The sequence below is a fragment of the Pogona vitticeps genome, chromosome 2 (genome assembly GCF_051106095.1).
Source record: "Pogona vitticeps strain Pit_001003342236 chromosome 2, PviZW2.1, whole genome shotgun sequence".
Classification (NCBI taxonomy): Eukaryota; Metazoa; Chordata; class Lepidosauria; order Squamata; family Agamidae; genus Pogona; species Pogona vitticeps.
This window is the reverse complement of record NC_135784.1, coordinates 210650642-210668817: the sequence shown is the minus strand read 5'-3', so window position 1 is coordinate 210668817 and position 18176 is coordinate 210650642. Positions and strand designations below refer to the sequence as shown.

The 18176-nt window shown below is 40.7% G+C and overlaps 1 protein-coding gene across 4 annotated transcripts in view; it reads right to left on the bottom strand.

Annotated features, from left to right (window-relative positions):
• The window catches only part of ECPAS (Ecm29 proteasome adaptor and scaffold), a 97602-nt gene that overhangs the window by 8582 nt on the left and 70844 nt on the right, over positions 1–18176 (bottom strand). For 3 of the 4 annotated variants that reach the window (XM_020791091.3, XM_078384876.1, XM_020791093.3), the window contains 16 exons: positions 16089–16256; positions 13486–13565; positions 12117–12222; positions 10112–10159; positions 9824–9945; positions 9072–9222; positions 8441–8506; positions 6456–6545; positions 5890–5956; positions 5426–5517; positions 5259–5325; positions 4704–4895; positions 4233–4441; positions 2808–2851; positions 2209–2401; positions 730–874 (listed from right to left, as the gene is read on the bottom strand). In XM_020791091.3, coding sequence (XP_020646750.3) covers positions 730–874; positions 2209–2401; positions 2808–2851; positions 4233–4441; positions 4704–4895; positions 5259–5325; positions 5426–5517; positions 5890–5956; positions 6456–6545; positions 8441–8506; positions 9072–9222; positions 9824–9945; positions 10112–10159; positions 12117–12222; positions 13486–13565; positions 16089–16256 — 1840 coding nt within the window. Of the gene's footprint in view, positions 1–531; positions 875–2208; positions 2402–2807; positions 2852–4232; positions 4442–4703; positions 4896–5258; positions 5326–5425; positions 5518–5889; positions 5957–6455; positions 6546–8440; positions 8507–9071; positions 9223–9823; positions 9946–10111; positions 10160–12116; positions 12223–13485; positions 13566–16088; positions 16257–18176 lie in introns of all 4 variants that reach the window. The other variant, XR_013541411.1, reaches the window with a different exon arrangement.

Below are 18176 nucleotides of genomic sequence, written 5' to 3'. Positions count from 1 at the left end.
AACTCAGGACCACTCTAGGCGGCTAACACCAGATAATAAAAGTATACATGCATACAACAGCGTAAATAATAAAAACTTTACAAAAATAGAAACCAAGTGCAGCGGAAAAGAAAAGAAACATCAGGAATTGTCTGGAGGAAAGGCCTGCCGAAACATCCATGTCTTCAATTGCTTCTTAAAGATACCCAGTGAGGGAGCCCCACGAATCCCAGGAGGTAGATTGTTCCAGAGGCGAGGAGCCACCGCCGAGAAGGCCCGATTTCTTGTCTTCTCCTTCCAGGCCTCTCTCGGCGTTAGGCTCCTCAGCCTCACCTCCTGGCTCGCTCGAGTGACACGGGTAGAACTTGGTGGGAGCAGGCGTTCCGCCAGATATCGAGGCCCTAAACCGTTTAGGGCTTTATACGTAAGTGTCAACACTTTGAAGTCGATGCGGAATCGGATGGGCAGCCAATGCAATGTGGCCAGAGTGGGCGAGATATGTTGGAATTTTCTCACTCCACTGAGTAATCTGGCCGCCGCATTCTGCACCACCTTCATCTGCCTGTTAGTAGAAAAAAGGCTCTAAAGTCAGAGGCCACCATTTCCAGGTACGCTTCAGAACAGCACAAACTCTTTTAGTCATTACCTGGGAAAATATTGTGATAGTAAAGAAAAAGATTGGAATATACAAGCAAAAGGCGAGATCTTACTTCTCGCCTCAAACACTGAAGTTTGGTGGAGTTAACATACATTGTGTTTCTGGATTTCTAGGCCATGCTTTGCCCAAACTCTCAAAGGCACAGAGAAGAGATTCCATCTGGAGTTCCTTTTCATTTTCATCATCATCATCGTCATCCTTCTGTGGGGAACTGGCTCCCATGTACTCTGGAGAATTCTGCAGTCACAAAGAAGATGTGAGGTTTGGAAAAGAAAAGAGTGGATTAGCTTTTACATTTCTCTTCCCAAAACTCTTTGAATATCCTAGCTCAGGTACTGCTATTATTGTTCTTTTAATAAGAACAATGAAGTGTGGGGCAATATAATCTAAATCGATCATGTAAAAAACCCACATACACTGCACTACACTAATGGCAGCATAAAACCTTAGACAGCCAAGCTTCCCAAGTCTAGCAGCATTTTCAAGAAAAGAAAGATCTTCATTCCATGTCAGGAAGTAGGCAAGCAATACAAAGGGACAATCTGATCACTGCTTCCCACTGTGGTCTTCTAAATCACTTAAAATGAATTATTTTGCAACAATCACCGTGTGGAACAGTAACCACCAGCTGATGTGGGGATGGGGAAGCACCAAAGAGGCAAATAAAGACAATGCTTCCCACTGACCAACTGCCTTTTCTCACAATTGTCTGGAGGCCCCCCAAAACAATTATCACCGCTACAACATCAGAAAGAGAAGGAAAGCACATGCATATAAGGACACAACAAACACTGTTCAAAAGAGCACTGTTAGACACCTGCCTTTTTCACCCGAATTACTCAGATAGAAAGAAGCTGAATCTAAAATGAAAGACTCTAGACTCTAGAAGTCTTGGATCATGAAAGAAACGTTCATGCCTTATGTGGGGAAAGTGGATGGAAGTGAAATCTAAGGCTTCTGGTTGAATTTGCCTACCTTTATAGCCATGCCCATGGCCTGTAATTCATGTCTAAGAAACAGCAAACAAGCAGGAAAAGAGTACTCATAACTCAATTTAGATTTCTTATAAAGACTTGAACCAGAATCTTAGATAGGCTGGTTCTCCACTTGCACTAACACGGAACAGTGCACGAAGGGAGGAGTCTTGTGGCGCCCAAACTCTGCTCATGACTCAGGGTTCAATCCCAGGGACCCAGCTCAAGGTTCACTCAGTCTTCTATCCTTCTGAGGTCTGTAAAATGAGTACCCAGCTCATGAGGAGGAAGGAAATGTTTGGCCTGCATAATGAACTTCTAAATCACCCAGCGAGTCCTTTAAACACTATGGGGCAGTATATATGCAGCACACTTTCAAAGGGACTGCTCAGAAGACGAGGAAGAGGCCAGCAAAATCTCACTTTCACCATCACTCTGCCCACTCTATGAAAAGGAGACAATATAATGAGCCTCTCTTCCAGAGGTGATTTCTGAGAATGTAAGTGAAATATTCTGCACACCCTACAGAGCTAGAGAAAGACAATGGCATCGCATTATTAGTGGTGCCTTTAAACCAAAGAAAAACACAAAGCTCACCTTCTTTATTATTGGAAAGATTATGCCTGTCAGTTCCTGGAACCGATTTTCCTGGGTGGTCTTCAGCACATCGGCAGTGCATCGAACAGCTACTATCTTGTACCTGAGGTTCTCTTTGCGGCACTCCTTGAGCAAGGCCTGAAGAATGTCATCAATACTGGGCTGGCCAGACACTGATGTGCGCAGCTCCGCACTGAAAATGCCAAGGACAAGTTAACGGGCAATGGCTGCCAGGCCCACCACCCTTATTAAGCGCACGCTCCTATCCTTTACTTATCCAAGAACTTAATGTGTACTTTTGTTCCTTCTTGCATTTTTTAGGCATTGTAGATATTTTATTATCTGATTTGACTGTTGTTTTACAGATAAATTGCCTTATCTGTAAAAGCACTACATAACCAATCAAAAATGTACTCTGCTATAAGGCATTTTACTGTGGTGATACTCAAATAACATTCCACCAGGGTTTTTTAGAAATGAAAGAAAATGTTTTACTTCAGTTACACATAAAAAGTAAGTTAGACATACACTATTTGCCAAATGAAAGTTTTAAAATCCAAAGATTCTAACTCTTCAGAAGTTAATTTTTTTATCCTTACCTGCATGAAGAAATGACACTGGCAATAGCTTTCAGTAACTCCTCCTACAAGTGGCATTGCAAAACAAAACATGTGAAAATTATGAAGCTACTACAGTACATGTATATGTATATAACCTCTTTGCTAATTTAGATTTGCCTAAAATTACAGATTCTTGTATTTTAATTCTAGACAGTTATTTAATTAAAAAAGGGGGGCAGGATACACAAGGCAACTATGTGTCTCCACTCTTAAGACAGTGTTTATTGTATTAGTGTGTGTCAGGATAGGCCAAACAGCATGCATCACCGCAGCAAATTGTTACTTAGTTAAGAAGGCAACACCAGGATTCTACTGCCCACCTTCTTAATTAGCAGCAATTAGTATTTTACAGGAACCGCAGGTGTTCACAGATAATTAGTCACAATATCAACAAAAATTGTCATAATGGTAGCTTTCCATCCTTCTGATTTGGAAGGATCTCAGGCTGCTAGGTTAGCAAAGACAATAGGGATTCTCCTAGAAATTTTATTAACCATTTAAAATGGAGTACAAATCTGCTACCCTACTAAATCAGCATTGTTGACAATTAGAGAAAGACAGGGAGAGAAACATTTTAAAAGGTTATAAAAACAGTCAAAAAGACAGCTTATGTAAGGAGCAAAGGACGAGAAGCGACACTGCTGGAGGTGTGTATGTAAGCATGCTTTATAACATTACATGAATATACCTGATTTGATTATGTAACTGCTTATGCTTTAGCAATTAAAATATTAATAGCAAAGAAGTTATTTAATTGAGTTTTTAAACATATTTTTGTAATACTTTGTTCAATTCTTATTAGATTTTGAAACAGGTAATTATGTTTGTTAGGTTCTTATTACATCACTTTGAGACATTTCCATAGCTACATTTCTGAAACATAATACTAAGTTTTTATAGTTACAATTTTTTGTTATTCAAGAGATAGAAACACTGCTACATACACATATATATGTATCTCTGCTTGTCAACATTTGTTAAATAAAAAGAAGAAAAATTTGACATTCAGTTTATTTACTTTGCAAGAAATTTAGAGGATATTCTGGAGAAGTGAGTTTATTGTGCAAAGTACAGAATATTTATCTTGTTCACTCTGAAAGAAACTTTAAGTGAGATAAATGCCAGTTATGATGAACACAGCCTGATTTTTCCTAGAGGTGTATAAAGGATCATAAGTCTCTTAGGAGAGTGTTCAACCCATGAGATTTTCTGACTTGACATTCCAATTCCATGGTAAGGTAAGCAAGTGCCCAGCAAGCAAAACCGGCACCTTGTTAATCAGCATCAACTGGCCAGAAAGATTTACATGCTTTCCCTTACGCAGAATGACTGAGACCATTAGGGACATTTTAATCCTCTTTCTAGACCACAGGAATCAATGATATATGATAACAGAGTCTTTACCTTCCCTGTCCATGTTCTCCCAGAAAGGCCTTGCAAAAGAGCCGTGAGCACCAGGCCTAAGTGTGGAGGAGCCAAGGAGCCCGTCTGCTTTGCTATGGATGCCATGGCAGCAGCACCCTGAGCTTTCATCTTCCAAGACTGGGACTGCAAAGCTTTCTGGGTGATTGCAATCAGCTCCTCCATATAAAGTCTTATGCCACCATAGGTACCTGCATTCCAAAACAGCATTTCACAGAATAAGTAAAAGAGCCAATAAAACACATGAGAACTGAAGAAAACCAAGTTTCACAAGGACTCATCTTCAGCTGGAGGAGATAATCTGGTATATCACAGAAAGTTCTGCTTCAGCAAAGGACAGATAAAGATGATATTTTAGATTCCACAAGAAGATTTGCATTCTGTTTCCCTGTGCCATACTAGAGACCCTCAAGACAACAAACTCATGCACTTAAATTCAGAAGACCAACTCACCAGGTACATTTTCCTGCCATACTTCAGTCCACAGGTTGCCATCTTCCTTCTCTCCTTTTTCTTCCTCAGAAATCTCATGCATGCCAAGGAAAGCCAAAGGCAAGACATACTTGGCTTGATTCTTCAGCACATCTGGGCTGTACCGCCCAATAGCATGGATAGTTAATGCACAGGCCAGTTTATAGACTTGTTCTAAAGTAAAAGATCGAAGTTACCAGCATGCAGCCACTGGAAATCTCTCAACTGTTTGTACAGATTGGATCTCACAACAAGGGATCCACAAACTTGAAGGGCATGTGCCACTGATAGGTGATCTCCAATCTAGTGTTGCACAGTGTATTGTCCAATAACAGGTCTAACAGCTCATTTGGGAAGGATTTTACCAGCTGTTTCAGCAGCTAAAGATTCTGAAAAGTTTCATGCCTATCTCTTAGTTTTTGAAATACTAGGACAGAAGGTGCACAAGCCTATACGGTAAATGACATTTATTATTATTATTCTTAGGAAAAGCAATTTTTCATGTGACAAATGTCAGGCTTTTGTACACATAAATACCTTCTTTCTCCATGTACCAGTTATTCAGTTTCTGTAGCAGTTTGTCAGTACTACTGTCCCGTGAGGTCTGTAGACATTTTAAAAAGAGAAAAGAACAGATCATTTCAGAATGCACTGAAATGCAAAACCAAATGTAAAAAAAGAGAAGTTAAAAAAGCTGCACTCACCCGAACTAGATGTCCCATAGCGAATGCATATGATTTTTGCACCACACTGTTGCGATCAGTCAGACCACTGAGCAAAGCGCTCATGAGTTTGCCTGTGTATGAATAATTATTTATTTGGATAAGTGACAGACTACGTTCCAGAACTAAACGTTAAAATGTTGCTTCTTTCCTGTTAAGATTATGCTCCTTTCTACATAAACATTAATTGTTGAAGAGAAAAATCTGAGGAAAGGGGAAGTCCCACTGCACAAACAGAAGCCAACTCACTTGATATTTGTTGCTGTCTATTAAAAACAATTAAGCCCTTAGTCAACGTTTGCTTCAATTTCAGAACTGCCCGCTCTTTACCTTAACCGCCATCTCTGCCTAATAATTAAATAAATCAATATACTAAAGATGACTAGCATATAAAAGACATTCATCGCAACACGTTGCAAAAGCACATTAAAAGCAAACACTCCTACCTGAATATGGGGTCAAGTCTTGGGGACACTGTGTGGTTAGTGAAACAATTACACTAGCACAACCACCCTACAGAGAAAAAATGAAGGAGGAAATCCATTTTTCACTTATTATGTTAGGTGCAGTTCAGGCTTGCAGAGTCTACACACTTTTACTTGGAAAGAAGTCCACTGAACCAAGCGAAATTTACTTTGACATAAATCTGCACAGAATCAGGTTGCAGTCACCAAGAATTATGACAATATAAGATCTGCAATTAATAAGCATGCTATTGTTAGTTCTCATAATAATACTTGCAGTTTCCACAATGACTTTATATATCTGAAACAGTGAAAAATCTGTACAAGAGTTTGACTGTATCCCTCAACTGCCTTTCGTCTATCTAAACCTGCCTCAAATCCCACAGTTACTGCCCTACCTCTTAGCTCAATGGACGAATTACACTCCTTTCTCCAATCTCCTAATCAGACCTACACAGAGACAACCAATCTATTTTGTTGACAATTCAGTCTGTGCCTGGAACCCCCATCAGCTCTACAGGACACCCTCACTGGAAACACCAGCATACCTTCGTGCCAATGCCTATTCCACTCCTGGTCAGCTCACACAGCCTAGGAATCAGCTCACCCAGGACAGACACATCCAAATATTGCAAGCACTGCAAAAAGAAAGAAGATGAGAATCAGAAGACTGATAACACAATAGAGCTGTATGGCCCCCATGCCTCCCAGTGCTACACCAGCACATCAGTCCATGCCAGACCAAGGTGTGGAAACCAAGAACACTGCTAACCGGTGGCAGACAGAGAATGTAATTTCCAGAGGAGAAGTACTGTATATGAGGGGTGCTTGACTCCTCCCCTGCTTCCCACTGTAATCAGTTCAGTTTTTGAGCTCTTTTCCCCCTTACTCAGCAAACCTACCTCCAGAATCCTGGATGGAGCATGGGAGGTATGGAAAAAAGGAGTAGGAGGAGGTGGTAAGGTGTGCTTGTGCACAACCACTCCACACCCAATAAGCGCCCTTTACTCCAGCCACTTTGCATATATGGCTGTGGCCGGATGTGTATGCAGGTGTGAGTGCCTGGAGACACATACATTCACTTATATATCAATTAAAAAGATGTTTAATGTGCATTCTCAGCATTTCAGTACTTTGTTATAATACCAGATTCTGGCAGAGGACATGTAATCCATTTTTCCTTACCATGTGAATCACATGAAACTAATGCCACTCCTCAATGAGAACAATATGCTTTCCATGCCAAAGGTTCAGTTCCTTGTCTCCACTTAAAATGAGCTTAGCCTGCAAGAGACATCTGCTAGATGCCCCAACCAAAATAAAGAACACCAGGATGGCTAAAGCAAGGCTTGGACTTACATAATGCAGCTTCATATGTTAAAATACTCCATGCATGTCCATCATAGTTTGCCTTTTGTTTTTGAAGAAGACCATTTCCATCACATTCACCATTGGAAAGAGGAAAGGAATGAGTGGTTAAGGCTGAGCAATCATATGCTGATGGGCAAGCAAGTGATTAACTAGCCCAGGATGACTCTGGAAGATACAGGAATAGAGGGGGGGGGAGCTTATCTGGTCCTGGACTACTTGTTCCATCCATGCTTTCTCACTTCTCTCTTCCTTTTGTGCATCCCTGATCCTTTTTATTTCAAATTCATCAGTCCCTTATTTGACAGCGTTTCACCAGATATTTCAGTTTTGAGTGACAGCTTCCCAATTGACATGCCAATATTAAATTATTTCAATGTGGTATTCAGTGTATGCTTGAATTGTTTCTTTTATCCACTGTATAATGGCACCCCACACACACCCAAACATAAAAGAAGTGGCACATTCTTCCATGTAGGCCTGAAATTTACTTTATTAGGGAAAAGAGAGCAGCAGCAACTCATCTTCTCCAGCACTTTCTCTACAGAATGCTTTATATGCTATGTATAGCTGTTCTCAAAATACAGTTGTTACGAGATGGATATTTGGTAGCCTTCTAGCAGAGCCAATTGTATGACAGGCAAGAGATAATAGCACAGACACTCCTTTTAAACCCTTCCTCCCTATTCACATCAACTGAAGCACTCAAACTTGAGCCTAATCTTCAGTTCCTTGGGAAGAGAGTCACAATGGCCTTGGTGAATAAAGTCTGCACACCCCAGGAAAATTCTGGGTGCTGCCAATGTTCCCTGAAAGGTGAAAGCCCTGGAACCACACAGGGATGGAGCTCATTTTACTGTGTTGAATGGACAAGGAAAAACACAACTCCACTGGATTCTCTCTGACTGCACCGCCTTGTGGTGAAGAAACAGACAGACTATACAGATGCTTTGCATATCTGCCACAGGTTCAAGAGCTTGAAGAACAGTTTTCTGTTTCAAACTGGGATTTTCTTAAATCCAAAGGCCTCCTGCCTCCAAATGAGTCAAAGAATAAAGTTCCATGTACTGATGTGAATCACAATCAGGTGAAGGCCTTCTTTCTCATGATGCATCCCCAGTTTTATACTATAGAAACAGGCCCTCTTTTAAATCAAGCTACTCACCATATTGATAGTTTCCATCATGGGGGAGGATTTAGCAGCACTTAGTCTTGCACTATCCATTGCAGCCTGAAGGACACAAGGGGTGGGGGGGAACACAACACTGTTGTAATTAGAATCTGGAGCTGAAAAGTCTCCAGTAGAAGCAGAGGGTGTATATAATGGGGGAGGCAACACATTACTCTTAAGATGAGCACGACCCTTTGCCTGCTTTTGCAAACTGTGCTCCCCTTTCACTGAAATCTGACTGTGTGGCAACAGTACATAACCCTCCACAGATTGGCAGGCGGTTCCCAATCTGCTTCCTATCTCAGTGGATGAGAACACCTGACAGTAAACAAGGATTATTTTAAAGGACTGAAGAATATGAGTGGGAAGGAGGAGTCTTTTTTTATCCTGTTTTATTATACTGAAGAACACTTGCCATTTTAGTTAACCTTCAGATTTTTCTTTAATCCTTTCAAGTTCAAACTATTTTAAAAACTGGAATTATGGCAAGCCCTTTTTTAATCCTCATAATGGATTTTATAACTACATAATCTTGCTCAACACACAACTGCTACTACGTAGAGATTTCTACATGTATACAGTTAGCTATAAATCTTTCAAGATGCCTTTCAGCAAATGCACTTACCTTTTCCTGATCTGTAGCACGCAGGCTCAGGTAATTGAGCACCTGGGGTTCCAGCACACTTAGTGACTCCAACAAAGCTGGGATGAGTTTGGGGGCATGTGGTTTTAGCATAGCCCCAGCACTTTTGCTGATCTTCACCAGCGTGTTAATGCTATAGGTGAAAAACGAAGAAAGTTAAGGTGCTAACTGAGTGCTTCAGTGAATCTGAGTTATATTATAACTCATAAAGTAGAATCTCTTGATGCACAGTAGTCCATCCATGTATGGGATGAGGTAACATAAAGATTTGCCCTGCTATCTGAAAGAAAACTGTAAATGCAATGCTAAGACCCAGGATAAATAAGAAGCCCAGGCCAGTAGTATGCAGATGCATGTAAAACTAAATGGTTCCAACTATTCCTTCAGTCACCTGAAAAAAGGCCAGCCCTTTTTTAATCCTCCTACTGTCCACCTTTCCTCTCCTGGATAATACCTGCCTCCTTACTGAAAGAACATTAGAACTGCTGTTCCCATGCCTGAGGGGAATTCAAAGAAGGCTCTCCAAATGTAGCTGTTGGAAGCTCAGAGCCTTCTCAACAACTGTTATGGTAACAGTCATTCAGAACCTCCTTAGCATCAGTGGGCTTCTAAGTCAATGAGCACCGAATGCTGTACTTTGTCAGTGTCATTTATTCAATGCAGAAGGTGACTGTTTATGTAATCACAACTAGGAATTTGTGGAAGCCAAAAGTAAGAAAGATTTTTGAACACACCTAAGGGTCCGCACTTCTGTCACGGTATTCATCATTCCTTTATCAAGAAGGCACGGCAACAGTACAGCAATTGTTCTCTGGCCTGCAGCTCCTTTAGAGGGGTCACACATCTTCACACACACCTAGAAAGGAGGCAACTAAATTCTGTGAACCTCTTGCATGAAAATGTATGTCTCATTTGCATGAAGAATATAAGAACTCGTGTGAACTATGTGCTCTTTGAACCAAACTGAATTGCACTGAAAGGTAAAATTGGGCTATTTCAGTAGAATGATTGCAAAAATGTACCTTACTTAATGTTTTCAGGGCTAACTCTGCTGCCTTTCGTACAGATTCCTGAAAAAGGAAAATAAGAAGGGAAATAAGTTTTTGCTTATGCTTTTCAGTATAGCTAATGTACCAATAATAAGGTACATTTTAATCCTGATATTCTAGCTTTCTGAGACACAGGTCCCTATTTGTTACATCTCAGTTGCTTCTGTCACAGACCAGATGAGCCAAAGAAGACCATATCTCCCAAATCAATATGGGGACTGCCCAATGATGAAGACAGACAGACAGACAGACAGACAGCTTACAGAGTACAGATTTCTAACTCTGCCCAATACCAGCATACGTATACAGTACATAATTCCTATCAGCACCATCAAATTCACCAACTATTTATCTGTATAGACATAACATGCAGCTGTTATAACCTTACTGTAGAATTTGTATTTGTGTAAGGGAAAGCATGTACATCTTGGTGGCAAATTGCCACTCATTGGATAGAAACCTGTAGTAAGTTGCAATTAGAACTGGCCCATTGAATCAAGGGTGATTTGAGGAGACAAAACCTACATAAGTTCCACTGATTCAACAGACCTACTGTAATTGCAACTTCTGAAGGATTTCAGCCATGAACTAGGTGCTGGCTATATTCTGAGCATATCACAACTTGCATGAATTAGCAACAGGACTCTGGTCTTCATGATAATGAAAAACTTCTGCTAATACAGATTTTGAGCGCTCTACTTAATTCCATCTATTATTTTCCAAAGTTCCCCATCCTTTCAAATTTTTTTAAATGTATACTTTGCTTCCATAACTTAATTAGCAACACGGCTCTAACAGTTAATTATATGCAGGAGTTCTATGGTTCAGTCTCTGAAATGTAGATTAATTTCAGCTATGTAGGCAGTCTCAGATTCCGAGCAAAGCATCACCATTGGAGAGAAGCTGGGGGCCTATCCCTTCTCCCTTGCAGTTTCCCCAATGAGAATCACACAATGTTGTTTGGGACATTAGGGGGAAGGAAGGAGGAGGTTTCTGTTCTCCTCCATCTGGATGAACAGCAACCTTGGTTGCAGTAGATTTAGAACAAGAGGGAGAAAAAGTTTACCCTCCACACACTACATTATAACCATTCTGATCAGATTTGGTGACATCTGCCACCCTACCCTTGCTATATTAAAGCATATAGTAAAGGTTGTTGTGGGTTTTTCGGGCTCTTTGGCCGTGTTCTGAAGGTTGTTCTTCCTAACGTTTCGCCAGTCTGTGTGGCCGGCATCTTCAGAAGACAGCACTCTGTCCATACAGTAAAGCATTAAATATCTAAAAGGACTAGTCATAGATCTGCTCTCATAACATGAAACTTGATCCTCATTCTAGTGAACATATCAAGAAATGTTTGAAAATTACACTGAGGGGGAGAGTCTTAAAGGTGTCCAAAAACACTGTGATATGAGCTCCAATAACATTTTTACTCCAGTAATTAATATATGCAGTGTACATGTCTGAAGTCTTAACAATATGCCATATTTAAGATTTTTTTTAAATCATTCATTTTAGAAATTTTTTGAGTCAGTCAGAATTTGCAATCACCAAGAACCAGAATCATCCCTCAGATGGAAAAAAGCAGTGCCCAAGAATGCTTACAAAGTAAGCATGGCTATGGTTAAAGATCCTTTCCTACCCATCCCCAGTTTAGGTGAAAGATCATCTTTGTCCCTCAGAGAAGCTAAGCAAGCAGTACAGTGCTAGACTACTTTCTGAGTTCTTCCATTTCATTAATAAAGTTCAAATGTGATGGCTTTGGAAGCCAAACGCCAAAGTAACAGCATAAATGTGAGCTTTATCATTCAGGAAAGAGTAAACTCTGCATCTGAGTTTGATTCATGCTGAACCCCAATAACTCCCACCAAAACCAGCAGAAGAAAACAGCAAGTCAACTAAGCTAAAAAAAAAATCCTGTTTATTTCCTACAGAAATCATGAGTCATTTTCCTTCTACTAAACAGTTAAAAATTTAGTACCTTTATATCATCTTGCACTCTAAAGAGAGTTTCCCATATTTCCGGAAGCTTATGAATAATGTCATCCAAGGGTCTTCCTCTTAGCAAGTCATTCAATGCTAGACAGCTGTGGAAAGAGCCATGATTATATTTCAAAGAAGTGAAATGTATATGGAATGAAATAATAATCACAAGCACAATACTCCCCTCTCCCTGCAAGAAGCAGCCTTAGGATAATTTGGGCTTATTACATACCCTCCAATTCTAAGGAAGTGTTTCATGGAACTGCAAGTATGGCTGGTGCCATAAGTTTCATGCTGGCTTGTTTCAAACACACCATAGTTAAAATTAATCACAAGTTTCACTTTAGATAAAATAACATGCAGTAGTACCTCGGTTTACCAAATCAATCCATCATTCGGGAGGTTACGTAATGTGGAAATTATATAAACCGGAAAGCAGATTGCCATATCAATGGGGGCGGCGCTAGAAACCTCCAGACATGATGCATACTTTTCGTACAGTGAAAAAAGACCCATAAAAAACATAAGTTGAGGCATTATTTCTTACGGATTTTGGCTTGTAAACCGAAAATTACGTAAACCGAGGCGTACATAAACCGAGGTACTACTGTGTTTCCAAACTCTTTGTCATAGACATGCTTGGATGAAGAGGCAGGAACAGTATGCAAGACTGAACTCAAACAAGGTCATCATAGTATGCTAAACTATAGTTAAATGTGATTTTTGAACACAGTGGGTTGCAGTATCAACCTATCTCAAAAACGCAGTGGTCAAAAGATAAAATGAAGAATTTATTCTGAGACAGAAGAGTACAACCCTATAGGCCACATGTGACTTCTTAGCAATGGCTAAGAAATTCTGGGTGTGTTGCCCACAAAGCCCTGTGGTCTTCAGGGGTCCTCTGCCTCCAACTTTCAGTCTCTTTACATGTCCAAGCAAAAAAAGCAGAATGCTCAAGCAGAAGACATTAAGGATTCAGAGCAGGCACAATTGCTCAGAGGTAACGGATAAAAAGAAGCAAGCAATCTGAGTATCATATCAGAAGTGTCTGAAAATCAGAGAGACAAAGACAGGGAGAGGTCTACCCTTAGTCAGGGACGGAGGGAAACTGGAATGAGGGGCTGAAGGGCCCACATGTGTCTCAAAGGTCACAAATCAAACAATTCCTTGCCTTCCTGTGTAGTGAAAGGAAATAAGTCATATGTGTGGATTGCTCCTTACACCAGCCAGCTTTCTTCATTTCTTAAATTTTATATCCCTCATAACTGTCAAAAATGAAAAGCAACACTGGAAAAATGCATGAGCAATTCTGGATCTTCTACAAATCCTTTACGGAAAACACAGCAAGGGGTTTCAGAAATGCATACCTAGACTCACGAATCCGCCACATGTTGCTCGTCAGGTTGTTTATTAAATCATCCAGGATTTCTTTCATATATTTGTCTACCTGATAAAATGGAAACAAGCAGTAAATATTAAGAGTTTCCATATTTTCAAGAAAGGCATAGTCATAAACTAACATTTGCAGGGGTTATTTTCAACAAAGCCAACTGCAAACTCCAACTACACAGAAGATTCTCTCTTGAAGTCTTTTTTTTCTATATGAATAATATACTGGTAAACTGGGTGTGACATACAAAAACATTGTTTTAAAGATAACCTAAATTGTTTTCACCTGTGATGAAAGTGATTCAGATGCTCAGCACATAAATACTGTGTGTGGGGAAAGTGCCTTTTCATATCTGAAAACACACATTTTGTCATATGCACAAAAGTCACGACCCGAAGTGATGCATACCACAGCTCTAAGCACAAATATTAGGAAGTAGCTTAACTACTAGATTTGCTCCTGAATAGATATACTTAGGAATACACTTATATTCTGAGGCGAGAACCCCGTTTGCCTATAGGACTGAGAAGGGCAAACATGTCAAGCATTCCTGCCCATCCTCTGACAGATTTTCCTTTGTACAAATGAATGCACACTGGTTGCAAAATCAGGTGTGCAACTGACAGTGCAAAGGACCACCCACTAGAGAGGAAAAACACATTTCCTCTTGTGCATGTAGTTTGTGTTAAAAGGATTTTCGCCTGAGTAAATATATTTAGGAATGAGCTAGCAGTTTTTACTCAGAGGCACTTACGGCTCATCTAAAGGATGCATGTGGCTTGGACTGATGTGGGTTCGGACAGTGATCCTTTTTCCCCACAGATTGAGAATGACTCTCCAAGCTTCCATACTTCTTTTAAATTTTCCTTGACTGTAATACATGTCCACATTACCATATCCCCTCCCTTCCTCCTCCAACTTTCCCTTTCCTTCATCTAATGCCCTCTCCATGCTCCATCTTGTTTCCACCCCTTGGAAAGGATATGCATAAGACCTGCCCTTTAATAGACAATGGGGGCAGGGGACAGAGGGATCTTTTCAGAACTTTAAAGGAAGGAAATGGAAGAAAAGGTGCAGGAAACAAAAATCCAAGAAAAAAAATCTGCAAATGAATTTTTTTTTTCCTCTGCCTGAAACAGAGGACAAGAGGGAGCCTTGGCAGGAAGGTTTCCTGTTTAGCAACTTCTTGTCACTATCTGGTGAAACTGACCTACTTTTCAAGTTAGTGCAAGAAGGTGTGTGTAGGGGAAAGATTTCTTTCTCACTGTGGGAGTGTTCTCCCCAGCACCAAGCAAGGAAGAAAGAAGAGAGAAAAAATTTCCCCTCTCTTCTTTGCTTGATGCTGGGAAGAACACTCCCATAGTGGACAGCACAGCTGATCTCAAAGGGGAGGGGCTTTTAATTGTACACACACAAACCCCAGGAACCAGCCCTGTTTGAGACAAAAGAACATATGGGGTTGCCAGGTCTGAAAGGAAGTGGGCTGAGAAAAAAAAATACTCCGCTCTCAAGCAAGGCAAAATAATTCTGAAATGGAAGGCAAGGAGGCAGGATTGATTTGAGTCCATAGTAATATACAGATCCATTAAACTGGGAACACCTCTCCAACAGGAGCAAAAAGGATGTGTGGATCAGCTGTCACTGACAAGACTCTGCTCCACAGAGTCTCCCACTTTAAAGTCCTATTATATTGATCCTAAGCTGTGTGCTACACAATTGACAACAGGCACCTGCTTAAACCCTTGTTTAACAAGGTCTGCCAAGAACATAAAGTAGACTGCCCTCCGGATGAACAGTGTATTTCAGCACTACCTCCTTTCAATACTTCCATGTGGATGCTTCCTACGGAGCAGTCCTCATAATCTCCAACTCCAAGGCTTTGAGTAGCTGCTTCTATAGAGGTAGCCACAGCAGCCTTTTGAAGCAAAACCAAAACAAACAAAACCCACCAGAGTCATGTGGCAATTACAAGACAAAGGACAGAATCCTCTTGGGAAACTGCAGAATGCCATGGCAATTGTGCAACATTCCTTCCCCACCTCCAACATGACCTGCTGCTTGCTGATGGAGCCTCATGGCACAGTGGTTAAACTGCTGTACTGCAGCCATAAATGTACACACGACCCGGGGTTCAATCCGGGGGAGGGGGGGAATGTGCAGCCTGCATAACTAACTTGCAAACTGCCCAGAGAATGCTTTAAGTGTTATGGGGTGATATATAAGCAGCACACTCTGCTTTGATGACAAAATTCAACACTTGACTGTTTGCATGAAGGACATTTCACCAAACAGGGGATGTTGTTTTGCATACACATTTTCTGTAACAGGATCCTGGCCGAACACATTTATTTCAGCATGAATGATTATAGACCCAATTTGTTTCCTCAAAAGCTGAACAAATAATTTTGAAATAAAAGAGATGTTACTCTCCTAATTCAACATGCAACGTGTAACAAATTATAGATCCTTTATCTATAAGCAGTGCTCTTCTTGGGAATCCTTTACAAGACTCTACAACTACATAAAACTTGCAACTGCTAGACAAAAAGACAGTAATTAACTACCTTTGTGTTTACTTACTGCAGACTTATCTGTCACAAGTGCATTCCAAATGCTGGTCATAGCCTGACGAATCCCGATATTGGGGTCAAACTGATAACGGTAGAGACGAGGAAGTAGCTGGGGAAGAAAAGGAGCCAGCTGTTCCCCAGCTTTGGTGGCAATCACATTAAAACCAAAAGCTGCTCCCTGATTAAAGAAAGAAAAAAAATATTGCTGAAGCTGCACATTTAAAAGTCTGATACAGTGGTGCCTCGCATAACGAGAGCACTGTTTAACGATGAATCCGCATAGCGATGCGGATTTTGCGATCGCTAATGTGATCGCATACCGATGTTTTAATAGGGCGAAAATCGCTTTGCGACGATTGGTAATCATTTCACTTACCGATCTTCGTATTGCGATGGGGGAACAGTTGTTCGGCGGTTCCAAAATGGCCGTCGGAACACCCAAAATGGCCGCCGGAGCACCCAAAATGGCCGCGGCCGGATGGGGAAACATCGCAGAACTGTGAGTTTTAGGCCCATTTGGAACGCATTAAACTTTGGAATGCATTAATGGGCTTTTCCATTCCGTTTAGCGATGTTTCCCCATAGCGAAGGTTAATCCGGAACGGATTAACCTCGCTATGCGGGGCACCACTGTATATGTTCATTCATTTATCTAATAACAGAAAGTTGTCAGCAGTGACAATCTAGGTATATCCTGTTTTGATTATTTAACCCCACTTTGGCTTGAGAGGGTGGACATTATAAGACATAAGACATAAGACATAAGAAATTTATTTGTCATTGCGCTCACAAGTGGGTGCAACGAAATGAGGTGCTCTTCCCCAAGGTAAAACTGGACAACACTACAAAAAAAAGTTAAAATATACACAACTTTCACCATCCAAATATAGATACCCCGTTTTCTCTCAGCAATTGAAATCCACCAAAAACCTATGGCCCCACATTTAAACTCAATACTGCACTTGGGTAAAAACTGTTCTTGAATCTGCTTGTCCTTGCTTTCAATACCCTGAATCTCCTTCCTGATGGTAATAGTTTAAAGAGCTGATATCCCGGATGAGAGGAGTCTTTCAGTATGTTAGATATCTTCCTCTTACATCTGTTCTTATACAATTCTTCCAAAGAGGGGAGTGAACAGCCAATGATGTTTTGGGCCATCTTAATCACCCTTTGAATTGCCTTTTTCTCTGCCACTGTGCAGCTCGTGAACCATACACAGAGACAGTAGGATAATATGCTCTCAATCGAACTCCGATAGAAGGTGATTAACAAACTCTCAGTCAATTGTTGCTTTCTAAGAATCCTTAGAAAATACAACCGTTGTTGTGCCTTCCTGATTAACGCAGCGGTGTTTGCACTCCAAGTCAGGTCATTTGTTATGATAGTCCCAAGAAACTTACATTCAACCACCTGTTCCACACAAACTCCATCTATATACAGTGGCTGAATGTCTGCTCTTTTTTTCCTATAGTCCACTATGAATTCCTTGGTTTTTTGGATGTTAAATAAAAGATTGTTTTTTTTGCACCAGCGGGATAGCTGTAATACCTCGTCCCGATACGCAGACTCATCATCCCCAGAGATAAGTCCTACTAGTGTAGTATCGTCTGCAAATTTGATAATCCTATTACTGGGATGGTTATTGGTGCAATCCGATGAATAAATGGAGAACAGTAGTGGACTAAGGACACAGCCTTGTGGAGTGCCAGTGCTGAGTATCTTGTCAGTAGAGATGTAGTCATTCAGTTTAACCCTTTGTGGACGATTTGTTAAAAAATCCAAAATCCACAGACAGATAGAATCTGGAAAATCAAGATCTTTAAGTTTGTCTATTAATCTGTGGGGTATAATGGTGTTAAAAGCAGAGCTAAAGTCCGCGAACAACATTCTTACATAATTCCCTTGTGTTTCCAAGTGGGATAAAGCCATATAAAGCACAGTATTGATCGCATCCTCGGTTGATCTATTTTCTTTATAAGCAAACTGAAGCCCATCAAAGGGATGAGGAAGGCAGGAGATAATATATTTCCGAACTAACTGCTCAAAGCACTTCATTAAGATTGAAGTTAGTGCCACCGGCCTGTAGTCATTCGGACTG